The sequence below is a fragment of the Gracilinanus agilis genome, chromosome 1 (genome assembly GCF_016433145.1).
Source record: "Gracilinanus agilis isolate LMUSP501 chromosome 1, AgileGrace, whole genome shotgun sequence".
NCBI classification, from domain to species: Eukaryota; Metazoa; Chordata; class Mammalia; order Didelphimorphia; family Didelphidae; genus Gracilinanus; species Gracilinanus agilis.
The window spans coordinates 682,848,937-682,873,053 of NC_058130.1; the positions used below are offsets into that span (position 1 = coordinate 682,848,937).

Consider the following 24,117-nt stretch of genomic DNA (forward strand, 5'->3'; position numbering starts at 1 on the left):
TGATCCAGCCATACCATTGTTGGGTTTGTACCTCAAAGAGATCATAAATAAACAGACTTGTATGAAAATATTTATAGCTGTGCTTTTTGTGGTGGCAAAAAACTGGAAAAGGAGAGTATGTCCTTCAATTGGGGAATGGCTGAACAAACTGTGGTATATGCTGGTGATGGAATACTATTGTGCTCAAAGGAATAATAAACTGGAGGAGTTCCAGGTGAACTGGAAAGACCTCCAGGAACTGATGCAGAGTGAAAGGAGCAGAGCCAGAAGAACATTGTACACAGAGACCAATACACTGTGGTAAAATAGAATGTAATGAACTTCTGTACTAGCAGCAATGCAATGACACAGGACAGCTCTGAGGGATTTATGGTAAAGAACGCTGCCCACATTCAGAGGAAGAACTGCAGGAGAGGAAACACAGAAGAAAAACAACTGCCTGAATGCATGGGTTGGGGTAGACATGATTGGGGATGTGGACTCGAAACTACCACACCAATGCAACTACCAACAATTTGGAAATAGGTCTTGATCAATGACACATGTTAAAACCAGTGGAAATGTGCATCGGCATGGGTGGGGGGTGCAGGGGGTGAAGAGGAAAGTAGGAGCATGAATCATGTAACCATGTTAAAAATGAATATTAATAAATGTTAAAAATAAAATAAAATCAACTGTGAAAAAAAGAAAATGATGGGAAAATGTTTAAAATATAGATTAAAATTTCAAATGTACCCTGAAAGAAAAATTGGCCCATTCAAGTTGGATCCAGCACATTCCCTAAAAGGCACTACTTGAGAGAATCTCTATGATATATTAAAAAGAAAACTTAGGCCTGGAGACAGGAGGTCCTGGGTTCAAATCTAGACTCAGACACATCTTAGCTGTGTGACTGGGTAAGTCACTTAATCCCCATTGCCTAACTTTTACTATTCTTCTGCCTTGGAGCCAGTACACAGTATTAATTCTAATACAGAAGGTAAGACTTTAAAAAAATATATCAAATTTTGAAAAAAGAATCCTGGCTTTGGAGTCAGGGGATATGGGTTCAAACTTGACTTTGGTATTTGATCTTGAGTCAATTCACCTGAGCTTCTATCCCATCATGTGTAAAAAGAGCAAAGCACTGTGGTTTTCAACTTTTTAAAATGCCCTTAATATATGCCAAGGTAATCTGAACTAAAAAGAAATCTTCCTTGCCAGGGCTCAGGCTGACACAAGCAAGAGACACTGCAGAGAAATAGACCTAGGCATGGGTGATGGTGTTCCAGAGAACGTGATTCTACTCAAAGTTTTGTGTTAGTATAACCTTGGATAAGTCATTTTCTTTTCCTAAGTCTCAGTTTCTACATCTGCAAAATGAGATAGTTGGACTATGATCTCTAAAGTCATTTCTATATCTCAATTCTATTCTATTTTTTAACATTTATTTTTTTTTAATTGAGTTTCAAGTCCAATTAAAAAAAGTATTGGCATTAAGCGAAAACAAACTCCTATTGCTTCACAAAGTTAAATCCAACAACCCAGCTTTTGTTAGCCCATCAGCTTGCATTTCTCAAGTATCTAGTATGTGCCATGCACTGTGCCAAGTGAGTCACCTTGAGCGAAGACACCAGGAAGTACCCAAGAAGAGAAGCATGCCTCCCCCAACATCTCTACCCCATCTTCCCCCTTCCTCACTTCTTCCTAAGAGAGAGATCAAGAACTGGAAAGATCCTGGGGAAAAAGAAGAGAAAAGCAAAGACCTGCCTCCAAGGATTTCACAATCTATCAGAGAATCCAGCTGAACAGACACTTCCAAGAACTTTCAAAATGTCTAGGTAGCCTCTAAGCACTAAATTATGACTTATTCATGGGCTTTTAGAGTTGGAAGGCAGCTTAGAGATCACGAAGGCCAACCTTCTATTTTACAGACCAGAAAGAAAGTGGGAGTGACTTATTCATACAGATGATATTGGAACAAGTCATCCAATTCCAGATCTAATGTCCTTTCTACACCACCATGATGCTTCTTTTGACTAACTGATGGTCAAGGTTGTGGGATGTGCCCATGAAGCCCAAGGTTAACATAGGAGATTTGATTCTCTCTAGTCTTTATTCTTCTGACTTTCTGAACAACTTTGGATGGTATCCCTTGAATCTCTCATCCTTTGAGGACTAAGCCACAAGACAATGAGGTATCACCTGCAAAGGTGATATAGCTTAGGGGATCCTTAAAGAAACTTTTGAGACTATCTTCCATCATAGAGAAGGAATTGTTGGAGTCTAAATGCAGATTGAAACATTTCATTCTTCACTTTATTTCCTCTGAATTTTTCTCTAATGTGATATGTGTCTTTCACAACACAGTGGCCATAGAAATATGTATTGCATGATAACACTTCTACATCCTATATCATATTGCCTGCCATCTTAGGAAAGGGAAAAAGGTGGGAGGAAGAAAACATGGATCACAAAATATCAGAAAATGATTGTAAAAAGTTTTATTAACATGTAATCTAAAAAAAAAGATATTAGATCTAAAAAGAAAGGGAGACACTGAGAGTCAGTTTACAGGATGTTATTCTCACATTGGCTGGTACATCATTCTATAAATCTGCCTAAGGTTTTAAAGTAACTTGGTACAGTAGATAGAGTGCTAAGTCATAAATCAGAAAGATCTGAGTTTGAATCTAGCTTACTGGATGTGTCATCATGGGTAAGTCACTTAATCTTTATTTGCTTCAGCTTCCTCAATCATAAAATGGAATAAGAGTAATGTTGGCTCAAATGAGATAAAATTTGTAAAAAGAAATAGCTCCTGGAACAAAGTAATCCTTATATAAATGCTTATTCCCTTTTCTAAGGAGAGATTCAAATTCTTAGATTAAGGGTTTTTTTTTTTTTTTTTTTTTTTACACAAGGAAGAAATTTCTTTTTTTCTGGGAGATATGCAAAAAATGTACAAAACATATTTCCATATTGTTCATTGTTGTAAGAGAATCCTCATAATACCAAAACCTCAAAAGTAAAATCCAAATAAACTAAAGTGAAAAATAGTATGCTTTGATCTATATTGTGACTCCAACATTTCTTTCTCCGGAGCTGAATGGCATTCTTTGCACAAGTCCTTCAGAATTGCCTTGGATCATTGTACTGTTGAGAATAACTAAGTCTTTCACAGCTGGCCATCCTACAGTATTGCTGTTATTGTGTACAAAGTTCTCCTGCTTCTGCTTATTTCACTCTACATCAGTTCATGTTTATCTTTGTAGCTTTTTCTGAAATCATCCTGTTCTTCATTTCTTAGAGCTCAACAGTTTTCTATTACCATCCTATACTGCAATTTATTCAGCCATTCCCCATTTGATGGACATCCCCTCAATTTCTAGTTCTTTGCCAACTCAAAAAGAGCTGCTATAAATATTTTTGCACAAGTAGGTCCTTTCCCCCTTTTTAAAATCCCTTTGGGATACAGACCCAGTAGTTGGACTATGATTTCAATGACTTAATTGAGATGCTAATTTCAGTTTCCAGCCAAATATTAAAAACAACAACATATCACAGGCACCACATTAATAATGGAGTTTTGGGACAAAATTAAAAGCATTATAGTATGACGTAAATAGTCTTGGAGTGTGAACTCTTGGGTCCAAGTCCCAGCTTTGAAACCTAGTGGCTGTGTGACTGAGCCTTAGTTCCTTATCTGAAGAATGGGGATTATGATATTTGTGGAAGCTCATGAGATAATTACTTTGTAGCCTTAACAATCTCTAGAGATGTGAGCTATTGAATGGTTAGAATTTAGCCAAATTCAATGCTTTCTCCCCCCCCCCCCCACATTCTTCACTTAAAAAGAGAAATCTCCCTGTTGCCGAATATCTGGAAAGGTATCCATTCCCAGTTAGCAGGTAATGAATTTGCCAGGCACAAGATGTGTGATCTTAAGCAAGTCACTTAGGTTCAAACCTCAGCGCGACACTTACTACCTGTGTGACCCTTAGGCTCAATGCTTACCCTTCCTCAGCCCCCGTTTCCTCTATAACGGAGTTCATTGCACTAGATTTATATACTCCTGTAATTCTTCCCGATATGGAAAGGATGGCATGATTATTTCCACCGCTAGATGGCGACCGTGCTTACTCAATATAAAATAGCCCTCTTAGCTCCCGTCCTGGGACCTCCCGTTTCAATGGCAATTGACAAAAGATTATGTTGGTGGAAAAGAGCAAATTGTAGATATTGTTTAGGTGGTATTACATAAGTGAAATCAAGAATATTTTGTTTGTCTTTTAAAAATTGAGCTCCCTGGACTGTCCTGTTATTTTATGTAGCTTTATATGCATCCGTTCTATACCCGGCATCCCAAAAACCTTTGCGCAGGTTTAAGCTTTGATGTGCAAGACGGCACCAGGACATTTAGGACATTCTGTGTACATCAGCCGTTTTCAGAGCTGGAAGGATAGTTAGGAATCAGTAGATAATACATTTAGAATTGGAAGAGACCTTAGCGGTAATCTCTCCCCACCTTCTTAAAGACTTTAAATAACTTGCCCAAAGGGATGTCCTACAGGAAGGAAGTTGGAGAGCCAGCTTCCAAACCCTGCTTCCCCCATCCTAAATCCAGGGCTTTTCCCAACATACTGTACCACGGCAACACTCTTCTGCTTGCTCTTGGCACATAGGAAATGTTTAATTGCCTGCAGTGTAATCAGAAAGCAGTACATGCCACCATGAGATGGAGTTGGTCTAAGACTCTTCTTACACATGAGTTATGGTTAAAGTAAAACTTTTAAATATAGCACCTTGCCTTTAAGCTGATTCTTTCTACAGACTGATTTATAAAGAGATAGGAGCCACCTCAGGGGTCATGTAGTCCAATGCCCTCATTTTATAGATGGGGAAAACTGAGGCATGGGGCAATTAAATGACCTGTCCAAAGTCACACAAGCAATACATCTCAGAAGCAGCATTTGCATTCAGGACCTCTGGCTGCAAAACCAGCTTCTTTTCCACCACACAAAACCATTTCTATAGGTCTTATCATGCCTACTTGCTAGGGTCAAGTACTTCAATTATCTTTGTAGTAATAAAGGCAGCATAGGCTAGTGAATAGAACATTGGCCTTAAAGTGAAGAAAATGAATTTTCAAATTCCAGCTGGACTCTCATTTCTACTAGTTGGGTAACTTTGGCCAAATTAGCTTAATATCTATATGACTATTTACTTGGGAAGGGATATGACATGGTGGATAGAACACATTGGAGTCTGAAAGCTCTGAGTTCCAATCTGAACTTAAACACTTATTAGCTGTGTAACCCTGAGCAAGACACCTAACTTCTATTTGCCTCAGTTTCCTCACATGTAAAAGGTGGTAAATAGTAGCATCCAATTCTTAGGCTGTTGTGATGATCAAATGAGAGAGCAATTTTAAAGCACTTGCAATATAGTAAGAAGTATATCAATGCTGGATATTATTATTATATGTCTTATGCAACTCCCCAGAACTTAGATACTATGGCCTAGGCGGGTGGAGATATGCCTTGGTGGAGGGAGTTCTCCTATTAGTAGTTCCTCAGGCAAACAAAAACCACTTATTCTTTTAGTTTTTGATTATTTTATTTGAGACCCTTCTCTATCATAATGCAAACTGAGATAATGCAAAGAAAATGATCAACACTATTTCTCATTCATTCTTCATTTATTAAGTTCCTTATTATTTGTTAAGTAGGCTCTGAGGCAGGGGTCGGCAAAGTATGGCTCTTGAGCCATATCTGGCTCCACCTCCCGACCCACCAGTCTGGGCAGAGCCTCAGGATGTGCCCCAGAGGGCCCGTCAGCCCCTGCCCCACATTCCAGCATCTTCTGCCTCCATCCTCCTTCCACAGGCATTTATGGCTCTCCCAGCCAAAAAGGTTGTGGACTGTTGCTCTAGGGCAAGGGATGAGAGATAAGACAAAGTCCTTCATCTCAAGGTATCTACAGTCTAGTAGGGATGATGATAGGACATACATACACTGAGGCAAATAGAGTAAAAATTAGATAATGGTAAAAAGTGAGTTCAAATGGCTAGATCAGATGAGAAAGAGGTTACTTCCAGCAAAGAGGATTATGGAAGATTTCCCAAGACCACAGATTTACTGTTTTAAGGAGATGTTATCCAGCCTTTCCCCTTCGTTTTTCAGGTGAAGATATTGAGACCCAGAGAGGTTAGGTGGCCTTGCAAAAATCACCAAAGTATCAAGTAGGAGAACCACAAGTGGAACTCAAGACTCTTTATTCTATGCAAATCAGGGAGCCTTTTCACTGTGGCATACACAAAAAAAGTGACATTTGAGATGGACTTTGAAGGATGGCTAAGATTTTCATAGAAAGGAAGGAGAAGGACATGTTAAGTAGCAGAAATGGCATGAGTCTGTTTCTGGGGTGAGCAGCTTGAAATTCAGAAGCAGAAAGGGTCCAAGAGGTGTTCTGATTTAGTATAGCTCCCTTGAGATAAGTATACACTCCCAGTCAGAATGGTGACTTTCTTTGAAGATTGCCAGTTTCTTCCTGCCTGTCTATCTGTCCATCCTGCCTGTCTGTTTGTCTGCCTATCTACTGCCTGCCTTCTAATCCACTTACCCAGAACGCCAGACACGTTACTGGTAAATGTGTAGTTAATAACAGGGGACTTCTCCACCATTTCCCAGAAGTCAGAAAGATTTCTTCCTACTGAAAAAAAAAAGAAAAGAAAAAGGAAATTTGAAAGACCAAATTTCCCACCCCTCAGCTCCCAAAGACTCCTCCAACCAGAGAGCACATTCGGATTCTGGCATCTAAGAAAGGCTCAGCTGTCTCACCTGTTTTCCCAGTCATCACACAGATGTAGATGCAATCAGACTCAGTGCTCTGACTCACTGAAAGACAAATGAATGCACACTGACAGTTTGGTAATTGTATCCATGTCACAATCACTCTGCATAAATGAAAATTCCCAGACCTAGATGTTGAGGGACATGTACTCCAACAACATAAACCCAAAGTGCCTTCAGAAGAGAGGCTGCTCCATGGCAAATGATGTTGACAACTGGACATAATGAAACCCCGGATATGAATTCTGAGGGACAAGCCTCCCTGGATGGGTCGAGATAGTAGTTTATGAGTACATTATGGTAGAGTGGAAAGAGAAGTAGCTTGTTGTCAAAAGCTGTGATTTAAAATTTTGACTTTGAAGCTTACTGGCTTGGGCAAATCATGTTGACTCTGTATGCCTTAGTTTCCTTATCTGTGAAAATGAGGCACTGAGGCTGAATGACCTTTGAGGACTTGTCTCACTTACTTTAAATCTATAAAACTATGCATAGGTTAGCTTATTTTTTCCCCCCCAAATTTTTGACAATCCAGTTGCCTGGAATTGATTGGATCACTCTTTTTGATAATCATTTAATTGCTTGGTTATTTCTTATTCAAGAGAGAAGGAAATCATAGATCCACTCCTTGGAGCCCCTCACATCCCTAAACCCAATGGTTATCTTTATAAAATGAGAAACCAAACTGATCTTTAAATGCACAACTCATAATATATCATTGTATTACTAAAAGAATACAGACTTCTGATCACATTTCCCTAATAAGAATTCCGTGAGGTCAGTAGGGAAGGATGAATTCTGCTTATTTTGCAGTTGAGGAAATTGAAGATGGCCTATCTTCCTGCCTGTCTTTCTGTCTGCCTAACTGTTTGTCTGCCCATCTGCCCTGTCAACCTGCCAGTCTCTTAATCCACTTACCAAAACACTGGACACATTACTGATCACACAAGTAATAACCATTATAAAAGACAACTCAGCGTCACTTTTCCTCACTCCAAAACCAGTTATAAGACTGATTTTCTTGTGTGGTTCATAGAATGAAGCTTGTTATTGTTGTTCAGGTGGGTCTGACTCTTTGTAATGCAATGGGATTTTTTTTTTGGCAAAGATACTGGAGTGGTTTGCCATATCCTTCTCCAGCTCATTTTACAGATGAGGAGACGGAGGCAGACAGGGTTAAGTGGCTTGCCCAGAGTCACACAACTACTAAGTTTCTAAGACTGAATTTGAACTCAGTTCTTCTGACTCCATAGACAGTGGCCTATCAATAGATATGCCATCTGGTTGAAACTAGAATAAAGCTCCTGAATTTTTATAATCATATCTGCTTTATAATCTTTAAGTATCTTTTAGCATTAACTCTTGCTACCCCCCCCCCCCCCCCGCGTTACTACTTAGCTGTCAGTCACTGATTGTCTGTGCAACAGGGGATAGATAAATAAAAGTTTGGGAAGCAGGCTCTGCAAGCATCAATGATTGCAAATGTTCTTGTGTTTCCAGATCTAGACCTTAAGACTAATAAATAACTTAGCCTTGTAAGATAGCCCTGCTATCTATATCATTGTTCATGCATAAATATATATGTATAGAAATATGTTCAAAAGTATATGTATATATCTATAAATTATATAATGTTATATATATATGTATTATAGGTAATGATAATGTCTTGGGATTTTGTATGTGGACTCAAGAGAGGCAACATGATATAGTGGCTAAAGGCCTTTACTTGGGGACAAGAACATGTGGATTCAAATCCTGCCTCTGCCACCTGGGTGATGCTAGACAAGTCACTTAACATCTATATAGCTCCTCAGTTTCCTCATTCCTAAAATGAGCAGATTGGCCTAATAAGACACATGAAGGCCTTGCTAGATTATGATGCTATGATCTCATGATCCTATAATCCCAAACTGCCCTTCACTAATGGACCAAGAAGAGCTTTCTTTGCTCTCTTCAGAATTTGCCTTGCGGAATGCAAAGAAAACAAGAGAAGGTGGGATGTGTGCAGTGGTGGCTCACTTGTATCCACATAGAAAGATGCTGAACCCCGAGTCAGCCCTGCACTTTCATGGTGGACCAACCTGAGAGAATGGAGGTCGATTTGAAAATCTCCGTGAGGTAGCTAGTGGAGTTCCCAATGATGTCAACCAGGAGAGCTGTAAAATCTAGAAGATGGAATGGAGCAGGTTAATCATCCTGATTCGTAATCACATGAGATAAAAACCAAATTGTTTTCAACACAACCTCTTTTCTCACTTCCCCCTGAATTTCTCCTTTATTCTCCTTTGAATGGTTCCCTTCCCACCCCACCTCTAGACGCCCTTCTTTTAGGCTATGAGTGGAATGGAGGAGGTTGCCTGGTTTTATACTCTTTTCAGTCTCTCACAGCTTCTAGTCTTGGATGCAATGACTGACATTTCGGTGCCTCGTGATTTACAAGGATTCATTTTATTTTAAAAATAGCCTTATGAGATGAATGATACACACATTCTTGGAACTGTAACTAGAGTGAGATGGTCAGGACTTCCCTCTACTATAGAACTGACATTTGGAAGGATTTCCTTCCCATATTGGAGATCTGCCACTGACCATGTGTCAGAGACCCCTACCCCCATGACGGGACCTTTTTCCTTTTTTCTCTCTCATCCAGGCCCAGGGACTACCACTATCCCTTCCTTCCCTGATTATCACTTCGTTTTCTTAACCTATTATTAGAGGGTACCACGTCCCATGATGAGGGAAAGAGCCAATGTTCAATTTCTCTTTTCTCGAATTTCTTCCTGTCCTCCTCATCCATGTCCCCATACCTTCTGGGGTTGTCAGCTACATTGCAAGTCTCTGCTAGTTTCCTTACACATTACATCTCCCGCAGGACTAGCTCAAGCAGGCAGACAGTGTCAGTAAAGCCTTTGCATGGAATCTCCCTGTAGTAGAGTAGAAGCGAAGGCTGTAGGCTGCCTCCTGCTGGCCAAGGTGTGGGATTTTATACCCCAGGTGTTCTCCTTTGTCCTCCCCTCTTGGCAGCCTCTCCTGTAGTTGTCTGGTGGCACCATAGTCTTTGTCTTCACTTTTTCTTCCTTTTTCGTTGTTCAGCCATTTTTGGTCATGTCCAACTCTTCATGACTTCATTTAGGGTTTTCTTGGCAAAGATACTGGAGCCATTTCTTTCTCTAGTTCATTTTATAGGCAAGGAACTGAGGTTAACAGGGTTAAGTGGCTGACTCAAGGTCACACAGCTCACATGGCTAAGGCTACATTTGAATTCAGGTCTTCCCGATTCTAGGCTCCACTGCATCATCCACCTGCCCTGTTTCTTCTACTTCATCTATTGTGATACTTGCACTAGAATTGCTAACTTTGACATGAGGTATTATTATCACTTCTGTTATTTTCTGACTTGCAGGTCAGTCTTCATCCTTTTGCTTTTTTCTTTTTAAAATTTAAACATTTTTATTCCGAACCCCAAAAAACATTAAGATCAATGCAATTATTCTTTCCACATTGTGACTTTCCCTTTCACAGTATGGGAGTTTGGCATTAGAAATTAGACAGGAATTTTTGGAGAGATTTGCAGAAGCAACAGAGGACAGGTGAAGGCCAGCAGATGACTCAGAAAAAGTTTAGAAACTCAGAAATGCATTCTTTTTTTTAAAATTTAAAATGTTTATCTAAAAAAAGAAATAATGTTTGGACTACAAGTCAGATCTTGGTTCGTTTCCCAGGCCTGCTACTGATTTACAACAGCCTTCAGTAAACCACTTCCCTTTTCCTAAGCCTGTTTCCTTACTTTTATTTCTAAATTTTTACCTTCTCACTAAAAATCAATATTGATTATTGGTTCCAAGACAGAAGAGTGTTAAGGGTTGGCAACTGGGGGTTAAGTGACTTGCCCAGGGTAATACAGCTAGCTATTTCCTTACTTTTAAGAAATACATTCTTAATTAAAAATTTACAATAAGATACCATAAACACCCATAAAAGAAAAAGAAAAAAATCAGACTTCTTCTCTGGTACAAAGAGAAAGCCAAAAAATTTTACTCCTATTTTCAAAATGGAGAAGGTGCCATACCCATAACCCCCACAATATGGAAGAAATAATAAATATATTTCTTCACAAAAATAGAACACAAATAGAGGATAGTATGATAAAAATGAAATCTGTGAAGTATAGAAATCATTCATTTGAAAACTGTAATGTATGTAATTCGTTCATTATATTACTTTTAAAACTGTCTTGATTGTGTTCTTCTGAACTTCTTTATCTTTTGTGTATTTTTAAAAAAGAATTACAATGATCCTCTCTTTTTTTCATCATCACCACTACCTCTCTTCCCCAATCTACTCTCCCAATTAAAAACAAAGAACTTGGGGCAGCTAGGTGACTCAGTGGATTGAGAGCCAGGCATAGAGACAAGAGGTCCTGGGTTCAAATCTCAATTTAGACACTTCTTAGCAGTGTGACCCTGGGCAAGTCATTTAACTCCCATTGCCTATCCTTTACCACCAATAAAGAGTATTGATTCTAAGGTAGAAGATAAGGGTTTAAAAAACAGACAAGGGTAACCACTCTTGAAACAAATATGCATAATCAAGAAGAAACATTTATACAATGGTCATGTCCCAAAATGTATTTCCTTTATGCACCTTGTGTCCATCAAGTTTTTATTGACTTATCATAGTGATCCTATGTTCCAGTGATCCAAAGCATTATTGCTTTGATAAGTTCTAAAGCCCTTCAAAGTTTTTGTTTTGTTTTGTTTCATTTTACAACCTTGTTGTCACTGTATAATTATTTTCCTGGTTCTGCTAATTTATCTTTGTATTCGTTTATATTTTCTAGGATTCTTTGAAACCATCTCTTTCATTATATCTTCAGGCAAATCATATTCCAATACACTTACTTAATGCAATTTGTTCAGCATTTACTGACTGGTGACAACCCCCTTAATTTCTAGTTCTTTTTATTTTTATTTTTTATTAATCTTTTCCTTTTAATTTCTTCTTCAGGATTAAGAAGCTTATTTGCTTGTTATTTTTCTCCCCCAGCATTATCTTGCCTCTTAACTACTTTTTTCCTGATTTCTGTCTATTTCTCTGTCGAGTTTTATATATTTCTGTACCAAAATTCTCTGTGTTTGTGAGTGTGTATATGTGTGTGTGTGTCTAATGTGGGTTTGTGCTCAATTCTCCTTTGTCTCCTTCAGATGTAATCAGTTCATCTGATCAGTGTCCCCTGGTTTTTCTTTTAATCATAGTTTTCAAGATTAGAACAATCTAATTTTCCAAGACAGTTTCTTTTTTAATAGCATATACTTTTAAATTTTGTTTTTTTCCTAATATTTCTTGCTGTTTTATGGAGTTATTGATTTCTTTTGGTTGACTTCAGTTTTTAAGGGCATCTGTTATTTGGGTAAGGTTTACCACTTTCTATTCTAAGCGGCTTATTCTCCTTTCAGTTCTTCCACTAGTATTTTATCTTATTTTAATAACATTTTCCTTTTAAATTAAATTAATTTAAAAATATTTAAATCTTTCTGCTAGGTATTCATATAATCCTTGTGGAAAATTAATTTTCCACTTTGATTTCTGCTTACATTTCCTAGAGTGATATTCTCTCTAGATTGAAGTTTTTAGCATATTTGGATTTATTAAAATTCCTTAGAGTAGTCATTGTCTCTTCTATTTACTTATACCTCCAACCTTAGTTCTTGAACTTATGCTAGGTCTAGACTCTGCTCTTTGCTATGCTTTTTGGGTAGGTTGCTCCATACTGCTTAAAACTGAGCTGGGCCACCTGGAATTCTGATCTCCACTTCCTAAAGTGTGTCCACTTTAAGAGCAGTGGTAGGTTATAGGACCTTTTGGTCATTGAGGTTCAGAATGCTAAATCTTCATAGTTGTCTATGATGTCTCAGAAGAGACTACTGGGCTATCTGGATCTAAGTGCTGCCATGACAGTACTGATTGTTACCCATCCTAGTCATTTCTATAGTTTATAATGTTGGTTTCTGATTGCCATGGGACTATCTTGTTGGAGCCTTTGCTCTTGCTTCCTCTGGATATAGGCCTTGATGTTGTATGTCCCTGGTCCATCTCTTATCAGGCTAAGTGGTTATCATCTTCATCAATGAATTAGTCAACAAAAACTTATTAAGAGCTTACTATGTGCTGAGCATTGCGTGAAGTGTTGGAGATACTAAAAAGACAGTCCCTCTTCTCAATGAGTTCACAGTCTAATGTAGGAGGCCATATGCAAATGCATATGCATAAACAAGCTATATAAAAAGATAAATCAGAAATAATCAACAGAGAAAAGTCATTAGAAATAAAGTGAAACAGAAAAGGTCTTAGTCCTGGATTTTCTGATGAATCCCCTTTCTTGTTCCCCAAGGACTTCTTGCTGACTTTGTTCATTTCAAGAGTGGAATAAGTAATTTACTTTATTTCTCATTAGATTTATTGATTCTTTTTTCCCTGTCTGATGCTATTTTTAGGATTTTGCTGGAGTGAATGTGAGGGAGCTGGGCTGACCTCTTCTGTTCAGAAAGCCATCTTGGTCACAGTCTATCCTTTTTTCTCAAGGAGTTCAGTACCTGGCTCATACTTGCTCTCATACATGTCACAGCCCTCTTGAACATCCCAGTTCAAAAAATCTCAAAAGAGATTTGAATTAGAATTATGCCTCAGGCTTTTATGGTCTCTGTGATCCAGGAGGGCAAGTTACTTCTGTCATCTTGAGTGTCCTCAGCTCTAGAGCTGTTGTTTTTACAGCTGTGCCCAACTCTCCTTGACTCCATTTGTTTTTTTTTTTTTTTTGGCAAAGATACTGCGTGATTTTCCATTTCCTTCTTCAACTCATTTTATAGATGAGGAAACTGAGGGAAACAGGATTAAGTGACTTTCCCAGGATCACACAACTAGTAAATGCCCAAGCCCAGATTTAAAGTCTGGAAGATGAGTCTTCTTGCCTCCAGGGCTAGCACTCTATCTACTGTATTACCTAGCTGCCCTCCCTAAAGTCATAGGGATAATAATAGCATTGACTGCATAATATTGTTGTTAGGATCAACAGGGATAATGCATATAAAGTATTTTGCCAATTTTTGGATGACATATAAATATATTATTATTTCATTCAGTCATGGATTAGCAAACAAATAGAAACACAAAAAAGAGACATTCCCAGTCTTCCAAGACCCTATATTCTAAGAAGATAAAATAACACAATAAAAAGAAGGTGGAAGGGAGGCTAGCTACTTGAGTGGTGAGGAAAGAAGCCCAGAGAGTCAGGAGTAGGATCCAGAGAAAAATGGAAGGCATGAACATGTCTGGCTTGGGAGACCATTCCTTAAAATGGAAGTTCTGGGAGGAAATGACCAATAAGAAAAAAGATCCAGCAAGAATGGAGGGATCTTCCTATATGAAGAGGCTGTTGGGAAGTGCTGATAAGGATTCCAGGAAGAAATAACCAATCAAAGAAGGGTGCTGTTGGGGCAGAAGAATCTTCCAGTGTGATAAGATTGCTGGAACATGGTGGCAAAGGCAGCTTCCAGGGTGGGAAGGCTGCTTCATCCTTTCTAGAACTGTTCATTCACACAGGCTACTCCTTGGCTCCAGAAACCACCTTCTCTACATTCTCACTTAGGAAAATCTTTTTCTTTCTTTACTGTCCATTAAGTTGCTGCCTTATCCAAGAAGCCTTCTATGATGTCCCTCAGGTGAAAGGGTAGTATCCTCTCCCAATTTTCCCTAGGAGATTTTCTTTGGACCTTGTCATTGCCTCTCATTCCCACTATGCATTGCAATTCCACTTCTGCTACATCTTATCATCTTTGTGACCTTGAGCAAGGAACTCTGGGCCTCAGTTTCTTCATCTGTAAAATCAATGTGATAAATTCCATAACCTCTAAAGGGCCTTCTAGTCTTAAATATGTGATGCTATATTCCTGCTTTATAGAATCCTTGGTACTTATCTCACCAGAATTCTGTAAGCCCCCTGATGGCCGAGGACTATGACATGTTTCATTTATGTAATACCAACACCTAACGTAGTACTTTTGTTGTTGTTCTGAAGGTATTATTTCATCTATATATGGAAGTCTTGATCTACAAACTCTCTGATAATGCAGATTGTCAACTTGATTGTATCTTATACTTTTTAAAGAGTTACCTAGAGCACATGATTTACCTATGGCTACTTAGCAAGTATGTTCAGAGACAGAGTTTGAACCCATCTCTTCCTAATTCCAAACACATTCTTCTCTCTGCTATTTCATGCTGCCTCTTGGCTTGCCCAAATATTTGTTGAATTTAACTTTTTATTGATTTTCTATAGTCGAGAGCCTTTTGCCGGACCAGAACTATGTCTTACAAATCCCTAAGACAACAAGAGCTTTCTAACTAATTTTAGATTCTTGGATGAAAAATCATTGTAAGGAAATGGTTTTTGGGAGGAATTAGAGTTTCTGGTTGCCTAGTAAATGGGGACCTTGCAGGAGGGATTCCACAATAGACCCCTAAAGTTCATAGAGAAGAAAGAAGAATCATGAACATGGAAACACCTAAAAAGATAAACATGAAGCATGAAAAAATAGTAATTAATTCTTAATAAAAATGGAAATTAATAGGATTCTACCTTTGATAATGCAGATGGAAATAAAAAGTTCAATAAAGTACAATATTTAATGTTAAGATGGCTTGAATCCTTGCTGATAACTACACCCACCTGAAAGATCATTGGTCCGATTGTTTAAACAATAGCAGTAACGCGTAGGGAACTTGGTGGGATCCATGATTTTCAGGTTAGAAACTGTGAAGGAAGAAAATTAACACGTTGTAAATGTACTAGAGCAACCTAGTCTTACCACAAGCTTGACTTTGCTACCCAGAAAGCAAAGTAAACTTCCCAATGTGATGGTACCTACTGTTATAAATCACCACGGAGAACTTGTGGAAGGCAAATGAGCTGTGAGAAGTTATGCTCAGCAAGGAGAAGAATTTTTTGCTGTCTGCTGGGGAAAAACAATACAAAAAATCATTCAATAGCATTTAGGAGTCACAGAATCATTAATATTTGAAGAGACCTTAGAGTACAGAATGTTAGAGCCAGGGAACTTACAGATCTTCTTAACAACCCCTTTTCATTTTAAAAATTAGGAAATTGAGGTGCAGAGAGTTTAAACAATTGTCTGAAGTTAAATGCTTTGTTGAGTAGTATTGGAACTGGGGACTAAAGCCCAGGGTCAGGCACCATTTTGCTTTAGGATATTACTTCTTTAGATATTTCATCATGGACTTCTTCCTTCTTCTCCCTCAGCTTCCATATTACAGAAGTCCAAGTCTAGGGTTATTCAGTATGTTAATGTACCAACCACATGATTTTAAGATCTAAACACACACACACACACACACACACACACACACACACACTACTCAGGGAACCAATTTTCTCAATATCTTTGAATGACAATGAGGCAAAATTGACATTCTTTTTTTACTGAGCCTCCAGTATTTTGAGCACTGTACTGAATTCTAGTGGGGAGAAGTCTAAGGGGAAAAATCCCATAGGAAAGAAGAGGAAGAAAAAAATTTATTTTTATTTTTTTTAAACCCTTACTTTACTGTGTGTTGGTTCCAAGGCAGAAGAGTGTTAAAGGCTAGGCAATGGGAGTTAAGTGACTTTCCTAGGGTCACATAGCTAGGAAGAATTGGAAACAATAATTTGTTAAGTGCTTAACATGAACTAAGCACTTTGATAAGTGCATTACAAACATGACATCGTTTGTACTTATGGAAGGATAAAGTCAAATGTACCAACACAAAAAAAAAAAACAAATAAGTATAAAAAAAATACAGGAGTACTGAGATAGCTAAATGGATGGACATAAAGAGCAGCCTAGATTATAAACTCTTTATAGTCAAGGACTGAATCTTGCATCCTTGCCATGCCCAGAGATCCAGTTAATATTTGTCAAGTAAATGGCATAAGTGATTGGGATGTCCAGGACTAGGTGGGATTCATTGAATAAACAAAGAAAATAGAGAAAATTCTCCAACATGTCAGTAGTCTAGTAATCAGAATGCTTTATTAACTGGAATGTCTTATAAACTAACGTTTTCTTTGCTCATTTATAGTATAGAAAATGATGGCATAATATTATTCTCGTGTTACTTCAAAACCTCAAGGTACCTTTGAGCCATAAAAGATGGGTTAAATTTTGTTTAAGAGAGGGAGCATGTCATAGTAGATAGAAAGTTGGCCTCAGAGCCAGGAAGAAGTAGGTTTTGGTCCTGCTTCTGACACATACTACCTGGGTAATTGTCTCTAGGCACATCATTTGGTATTCTAGGCAATTCTGAAAGACTATAATTTATAGTAAGGTGCCAGACTGCTTTAGAAGAGGGAACTTTTCCACATGGGATTTCTCTATCCCAGTGAGATCACAGGTCTTATCTCTATCCCAAAGATATGTTTAATGGAGTTTAAATATTGTTACCATTCAATCAATAATGTATTGAATTCAATAAATATTTATTGGTTTCCTATTGCATACAAGCAAGGATGTGCTAGAGACAAATCAAAGTAGCCAAGAGCAAATGTTAATTATTCAGTGTAAGCATTTTTATATATCAGAAATTGGCAAGTATTACAGATCAGGGCTTGATTTATTATTTTGTTGATTTTCTAGAATGATGGTGTCAAACTCAAAAAATTTCACCACCAAAACTTATATAAGGATCCTTGCTGTGGCATATTAACTTAGAAAACCACATATTAACATTATTTACATTGTTGTATTTTTATTATTTATTGTTTTAAAATCATTATTTTTTAATTTTGTTATCTATTTATCAATTATGTTTTCAACAGATTCCTGCCCACTAGGAAGTGGTATTTATTGCCTCAGGCTAGGCTTTAAAAAAGTGATGGAGAAAATGCCAATAATGCAAATTAAGATTAAAAGTGTGTCATGTGTACATTTTATTTTCTGTAGTGCCTGATGTTAAACATTTACTAGCATACTCCTACTAGCACTATGTGCTAGGGGCATACACATGTGAATAAGAAATATGTCCTGGCCTTAAGAAATAGACTTCTTTGTAAGAGGATGTAAAATAAGCAAACAAATAACTATAGTATAAGGCAGAACATGATGAGGGTCATATGAAATGTACAAACAAAATAGAATAATAAAAGCTAACATTAATATTGAACCTACCACATGCCAAGCATTGTGCTACACACTTTGCAAATATTATTTCCCTTTTCCTCACAACAATCTGGCAGGTAGGTGCTATTATGATGCCCATTTTACAGTTGAGGAAACTGAGATAGATAGTGGTTAAGTGACTTGCTCAGTGTCACACAGCTAGTTGGTATCTGAGACCAGATTTGAACTTAGGTCTTCTGGACTTCAGGTCTGGTGCTCCATCATAAAATCTCAGAGGCAGAAGGAACTTTAAAGACCATCTACATCTAGTCCAATCTGTACTTGACCAAGAGACTTCTCTTCCTCATAACTGAAAAGTGATCATCCAGATAGATGACTTTGAAGACCTTCAGGAATAGGGAACTTATTGCTTCCCAAAGCAGTCCATTTACTTATTGGATAGCTCAAATCATTAAAGAAATTTTTCTTGTATAAAATTAAAACTATCTCATTGCAATACCTATTTATCACTTTGGATTTTTCCCTATGGAACTAAGAACAAGCAAGTCTAATCATTCTTTTACACAGAATCTCATGAGAATTCAGTGGAGAGATCCTTTTTAAAATCTCCATAACCTAGAGCATGAAGGAACCTTAGAGATGTTTAGCCCAACTCCGTTATTTTATAGATTGGTTCCCATTTTATAAAGGTATCTGCCATTGTAATCTATGTTTTGTTGTTATTGTTATGTTATTATTTTTATTATTATTACTTGTTGCTACGTTTTTATTATTAGAAAATGAATACTATAATGAGATCATAGTGTTAGCATTTTAAGGGACTTTAGAAACATTGAACCCTACTCCCTCATTTCGGAGATGAGGGAATTGGGACCCTAAGGGGTTAAGTGACTTCCCCAAGGTCACACAGCTACCTAAGTTAAAAAGCAAGATTTGAATAAGTAGTGTAGTGGATAGAGCACCAAGCCTAGTCAGGATAATCCAAATTAAAATCTAGCCTCAGATACTTCTTAGTTTTGTAGCCCTGGGCAACACACAATTCTCTTTGCTTAAGTTTCCTCACCTGTAAAATGAGTCAGAGAAGGAAATGGCAAACCACTCCAGTAACTTTGCCAAGAAAGCTCCAAATGGGGTCATGAGGACTCAGACATGACTAAAAAACAACTTCCTAATTCGTATATATTAAGCAGGTCTAACCAATGCAGCTCATGACTAATCGTATGCTGGTGACATTTAAAATGAAAATGTAAGGCAGAACACTTGACTTATGAGGGATGATAAATAATGACTTTCCCAGATGATGAGACTTTTCCAAAACTGAGGTAATAGCATTGGCAGGAGGAGTGAATACAAACCTTCATAAGGAAAGCAACAATAGCCACATGTTCATGTCTCTTTTATAAGATGTGAAAAAACAAATGGATGTTGGGAAATGGCCAGGAGGTACCAACCTCATCAGGTAGGTGGATTGTGTATATATGCTGTCTGCTCTCTCTTTGAATGGGAAAATGAGAATTTTGATGATAATTTAGAAGTTTCTACTTCTAGAGTTTGGGAGGGGGTCATAGAACGTCAGAATGGGAAGAGAGCTGAAAGATCATCCAGTCTAATCCCTTTATTTTTAGAGATGAGGGAACTGAGACCCACAGAGGGGGTATAACATTATTAAAGACACACAGGTTGTTTGTAGTGTAATTGATATTTAAATCCAGGTACTCTGATTCCAGCCTATCACTCTTTTCATTACTCTGTTTGCCATCAGGATCTTCATGTCATCTCCAGGAGCTTTCTAATCGAGTAATAGCTTATTTTCATGTTTGTGATTCCTGTTTCACAGTCTCATGCTCCTCTTGTCCCCATTATGTTTTTTTAACCATTACCTTCTGTCTTAGAATCAATACTTTGTATTGGTTTTAAGGAAGAAGAGCGGTTATGGCTAAGCAACGCGGTTTGGGCTTCAGCTGCTTGCTCAGGGTCACACAACTAGGAAGTGTCCACTCCCAAATTGGAACTCAGGACCTCCTGTGTCTGGGTATGACTCTCAATCCACTGAGCCACCTAGATGCCCCCTTCCCATTACGTTTTTTTAAAAACTCTTACCTTCCTTCTTGGAATCAATAACCATACATTGGTTCCAAGGCAGACAAGTGGTAAGGGCTAGGCAATGGGGGTTAAGTGACTTGCCCAGGGTCTCCCAGCTACGAAGTGTCTAAGGTCAGATTTGAATCCAGGACCTCCCGTCTCTGGGCATGACTCTCAATTTATTAAGCCATCCAGCTGCCCCCTCCCACCCCACTGCTTTAGCCCTTACCACTCTTCTGCCTTAGAACCAATACCCAGTATTGATTCTAACATGGAAAATAAGGCTTTAAAAAAACCAGTATTGAGTGACTTGCTCAGAGTTACAGAATGAGTAAGTGTCTGAGGCCAGATTTGAACTTAGAAAGATGAGTCTTTCTGACTCTAGGCCCAGAACTCCATCCATTGCATTACCTAGGTTATCTTAATAAAAGTTAATACCAGATTTTTGGAGCTGCAAAGTTGTAATAAATTCATCTTTTTTGGAGACTTTAATATGAAGTGGTTTTTTTCCTCTAACTTGATTGAGAGGTACCTGCTCTAATGAAAGGCTAAATAACTTTTTCGGGGTGACATAATCAGTATGGGATGTGAACCCTTGTCTTCCTAGCTCCAAGGCTGTACATCTGTCCACTATTCTATGCTGCCCTTTCTTCATTATCAAGATAATCTGCACTGTAATAAAAAATCTCTTCCATTTATATCATTCTTGGAATGCATTTCAATTTCCCTCTTTGTGGCAGAACTCCTATTTCTTTTGAGTCTGTTAAAAGCTCTGGTGGGATGGATTTTAAAGTTGTTATTTTATAGATAAAGGAGCTGAATTGAAGAAAGGTCTGATGTCATTTCTAGGTTCACTCAGGAATTCAAGAGACAGAATTAGGACTAGACTCCTTTTGTTACCTTTCAAGGCCTTGGTCAGCATCCCATTCACTAACTCTGTAAGGTTAACTGTAGACAGATCAACTGTCCTTGCAGGCAGCTCTGAAAAAGAATTAAGCACAGATACATGGGGCTAGTAGGTGTTTCTTAATCAATAAATAGGAAATCCTCTATTTGGCTTTTTAAGACCTTCATAACCTGATCCCTTCCTATGTTTTTTACACATTACTCCCCTCTATGTTCTCTGATAACTTTCCTCCTTGTTGCTCCTTATAAAGGATGTTCAAGGGAGGACTAGCATCTCTGGGGTAAGAGCTTGCAGAGCCCTTTTCAGGTTGCTCACTCATCCTTGATGTTTACCTTTCATCCAACCCTCATATGTGTCTCTGCACAGAGGCCACCCCTCAACAAAACCATCTTGGCAAATGGGTTAATCTAGGTTGTGGGTAACCAACATGCCTCAAACCTGCTGGTGACCTAAGGGGATGTCTGCCTCAAATATGTGAAGACATCTGCCCAATGGAATGGGCAGATGAGAACAATTTGTTTCAATGACCATGAAGGTGGCTGAAGGAGGCATTGTGTAGCACTTAAGCTTGATTGGAAGACACTGAAGACCCCACGGTCATCCATTTCATCCCTGTGCATCATTCTGACTTTTATCTTGCCACTGTATTTCAATGACTCTGGAAGAGAGAGACTGATGATTTTTTTGCAACTCTGTCCCTCTTAAATTCCACTCATGCATAATAATCCAGACATTACCCTGTGATATCAACGATCCTCTGAATAACAACAGAAGAATCTCCCTTTCCCAAATGGACATTTTTCTATTCCTAGAATGGCCTCCCATTGCTGGAAATCTCTCCTTCCTCATCTCTATCTCCTAGCTTCCATGGTTTTCTTCAAGTTCCAGCTAAAGTCCCATCTTCTACAAGAAGCCTTTCCCAGTTCTCCCAAGACTTAATACTTTCCTTCTGCTCACTTTACCCAGTTTTTCCTGTCTATATCTAGTTTGTATAGAGCTGTTTACCTACTGTCTCCCCTTGAATATGTGAGACCCTCTAAAAGAGGGACTATCTTTGTAGAGGTAGCACTTAGCCACATAGAAGATACTTAATAAATGCTTGTTGACTTGACTTGATAAATGAAGTACCTCACTGGCTCAAAATACAAGCCAGTGTGGAACAACCATTGGATTGCAGAAGGTCAGTAATTAGAAAGGATATGAGAGGCTATGAAATCTGATCTATATCTAAATAACAATACCTTCTCACCTCCACCCTCAACATACTCTTTAAGTATGCATCCACACTTCACTTGGAAGTACCACAGTACTTCAGCAATGAGGAAATCCATTAGAACTTTTAATTCACTTCATTTTATGTCCATCCATTTTGATAAACATTTATTAAATACCAGCTGGATACTATGCTACAAACTGAGGAGGAAGGGCAAAAAGCCTTCAAGGAGCTTCCATTTTATAGTGAGATGTCAGGGAGCAATATGTATACAGAAAAGAAAATGTAGAAAACAATAATTATAAAGTATCAGTGAGAGTCCACACCCAGCTGAATTTGTCTCAGATACAATTAGATTTCTTAAAGCTCTGATTTCACAGTTCATTCATATAGTTATTGGGTTACAGAATATGGTTGGAGGAAGTTAAAGGAATTTCAACTGGGAGGAATTCTCCAATAAAAGGTTAATTTGAATTTTTCTAGCAGGTAGAGTGATATATTAGAAGACTAAAATACGTTAAGACCCTAATTGTAGAGGGAAGGAAAAATCAATAGCTTTAGAAAATATAGATTGGTGATAAAACATCATCTCTAGTTATCTTTTTAACAACAATTACCAAAAAATATCAGTGTGGTTAAGGGACCTTAAGGAGTTATGGAGCCCAACTTAAATTACAAAGGATGAAACTGAGGAGCAGGGTGATTAAGAGATTGCCTAAAAGTCATAAAGCTGGTGATCAGTAGCATTAGATTTAGATGTTCTTTCTCATACACCAGTACTTCCCCCTACCTCATAATATTATATTATCAGAAAAAAAAACAAGAAGAAAGGGAGAGGGGCAGAGAATGATGAAAGGATAATGATGATAATTAAGGCAACAATAAAATGTATGTGACTTTTTTCAAAATACTTTTATATTTATTCATACCCATAAAGTATACAGGAAAAAATATTATGCCCATTTTGTAGATGAAAAAAAATCAGTTGTATAGAGAGGTAAATGTATTTCCAAAGTTCACAAGATCATGAGAAAATGTGGTGTTCATAACTTACCAGTTGTAGCCAGAAAAGCTACACCCTTTTCCTTCTTAGATTCTCTCATAATAGTAGATCCTAAAAAGGGAAGGCAATTCATTAGAGAAATGATTTCCTAGAATCGCAGAATATAAGAGATCTTGGACCCCATCTTGTCATTTGATTGTACAGATGAAAGAAATACATCTCAGTAAAGTGGATGGTCTCCTTCAGGAACAGACAACTAATTACCACTCTATTGGGATTAAGAGCCAGGTTGCCCTCCTTCTATTCTATTCTATTTTCTTCAAAAATCCTTGCTCATCATCAATCCTATTTCCCTGTGCATGTACAAGAAATAAGAAGAGTAAAGAATACAAGGATCTGACGATGATGTCACCCTTTAAAGCTGTTCCTGATTTGTGAGGAGATGATTAATCACCAAGAGCCATCCCCCAAACCCAAATAATGTTAATAAAGTCTGGTGCTCATGTTCAACTTAAAATATACTCACCAGCATCGCAAAGACAAAGGAGATATACTAAGCCCATACATAACTGCCCCAGACTCCAAGAAGTTTGGAACGATGGCATGGCCAAATTTTACTTCTTTAGCTGGAGGAAAGAAAATTTGGATGAGTCACAAAGTGATTGCTCTCATAGAGACCTAGAACCCCTTTCTGTTTGCTTGTAAGAGTGATTCAGTGAGTAGGCTGAAGAAAGAGATAGGGAACTCACTAATGCTTACCAGGACCTCATCAACCTAATTAAGAACACAATAACAACAGTAATAACCATCAAAGCTACTGTGTAAGCTCCCAGACTTCTGCTCTTTGTACCAAATATTGACACCACTTCCACCACAAATTCCACTACATATTTGACCTAATACTGACC

At 38.0% G+C, this 24,117-nt stretch overlaps 1 protein-coding gene across 1 annotated transcript in view; it reads right to left on the reverse strand.

The window, feature by feature from the left end:
- Window positions 1-23,814, reverse strand: part of HHLA1 (HERV-H LTR-associating 1) — a 62,855-nt gene extending 39,041 nt beyond the window's left edge. Inside the window, exons 1-8 of the mRNA XM_044684314.1 lie at window positions 23,736-23,814; window positions 23,261-23,320; window positions 20,987-21,067; window positions 15,758-15,844; window positions 15,559-15,642; window positions 8,915-8,998; window positions 6,822-6,878; window positions 6,604-6,693 (exon numbers count right to left, since the gene is read on the reverse strand). Coding sequence (XP_044540249.1) covers window positions 6,604-6,693; window positions 6,822-6,878; window positions 8,915-8,998; window positions 15,559-15,642; window positions 15,758-15,844; window positions 20,987-21,067; window positions 23,261-23,320; window positions 23,736-23,814 — 622 coding nt within the window. The remainder of the gene's footprint in view (window positions 1-6,603; window positions 6,694-6,821; window positions 6,879-8,914; window positions 8,999-15,558; window positions 15,643-15,757; window positions 15,845-20,986; window positions 21,068-23,260; window positions 23,321-23,735) is intronic.
- Window positions 23,815-24,117: the final 303 nt, after the last annotated feature.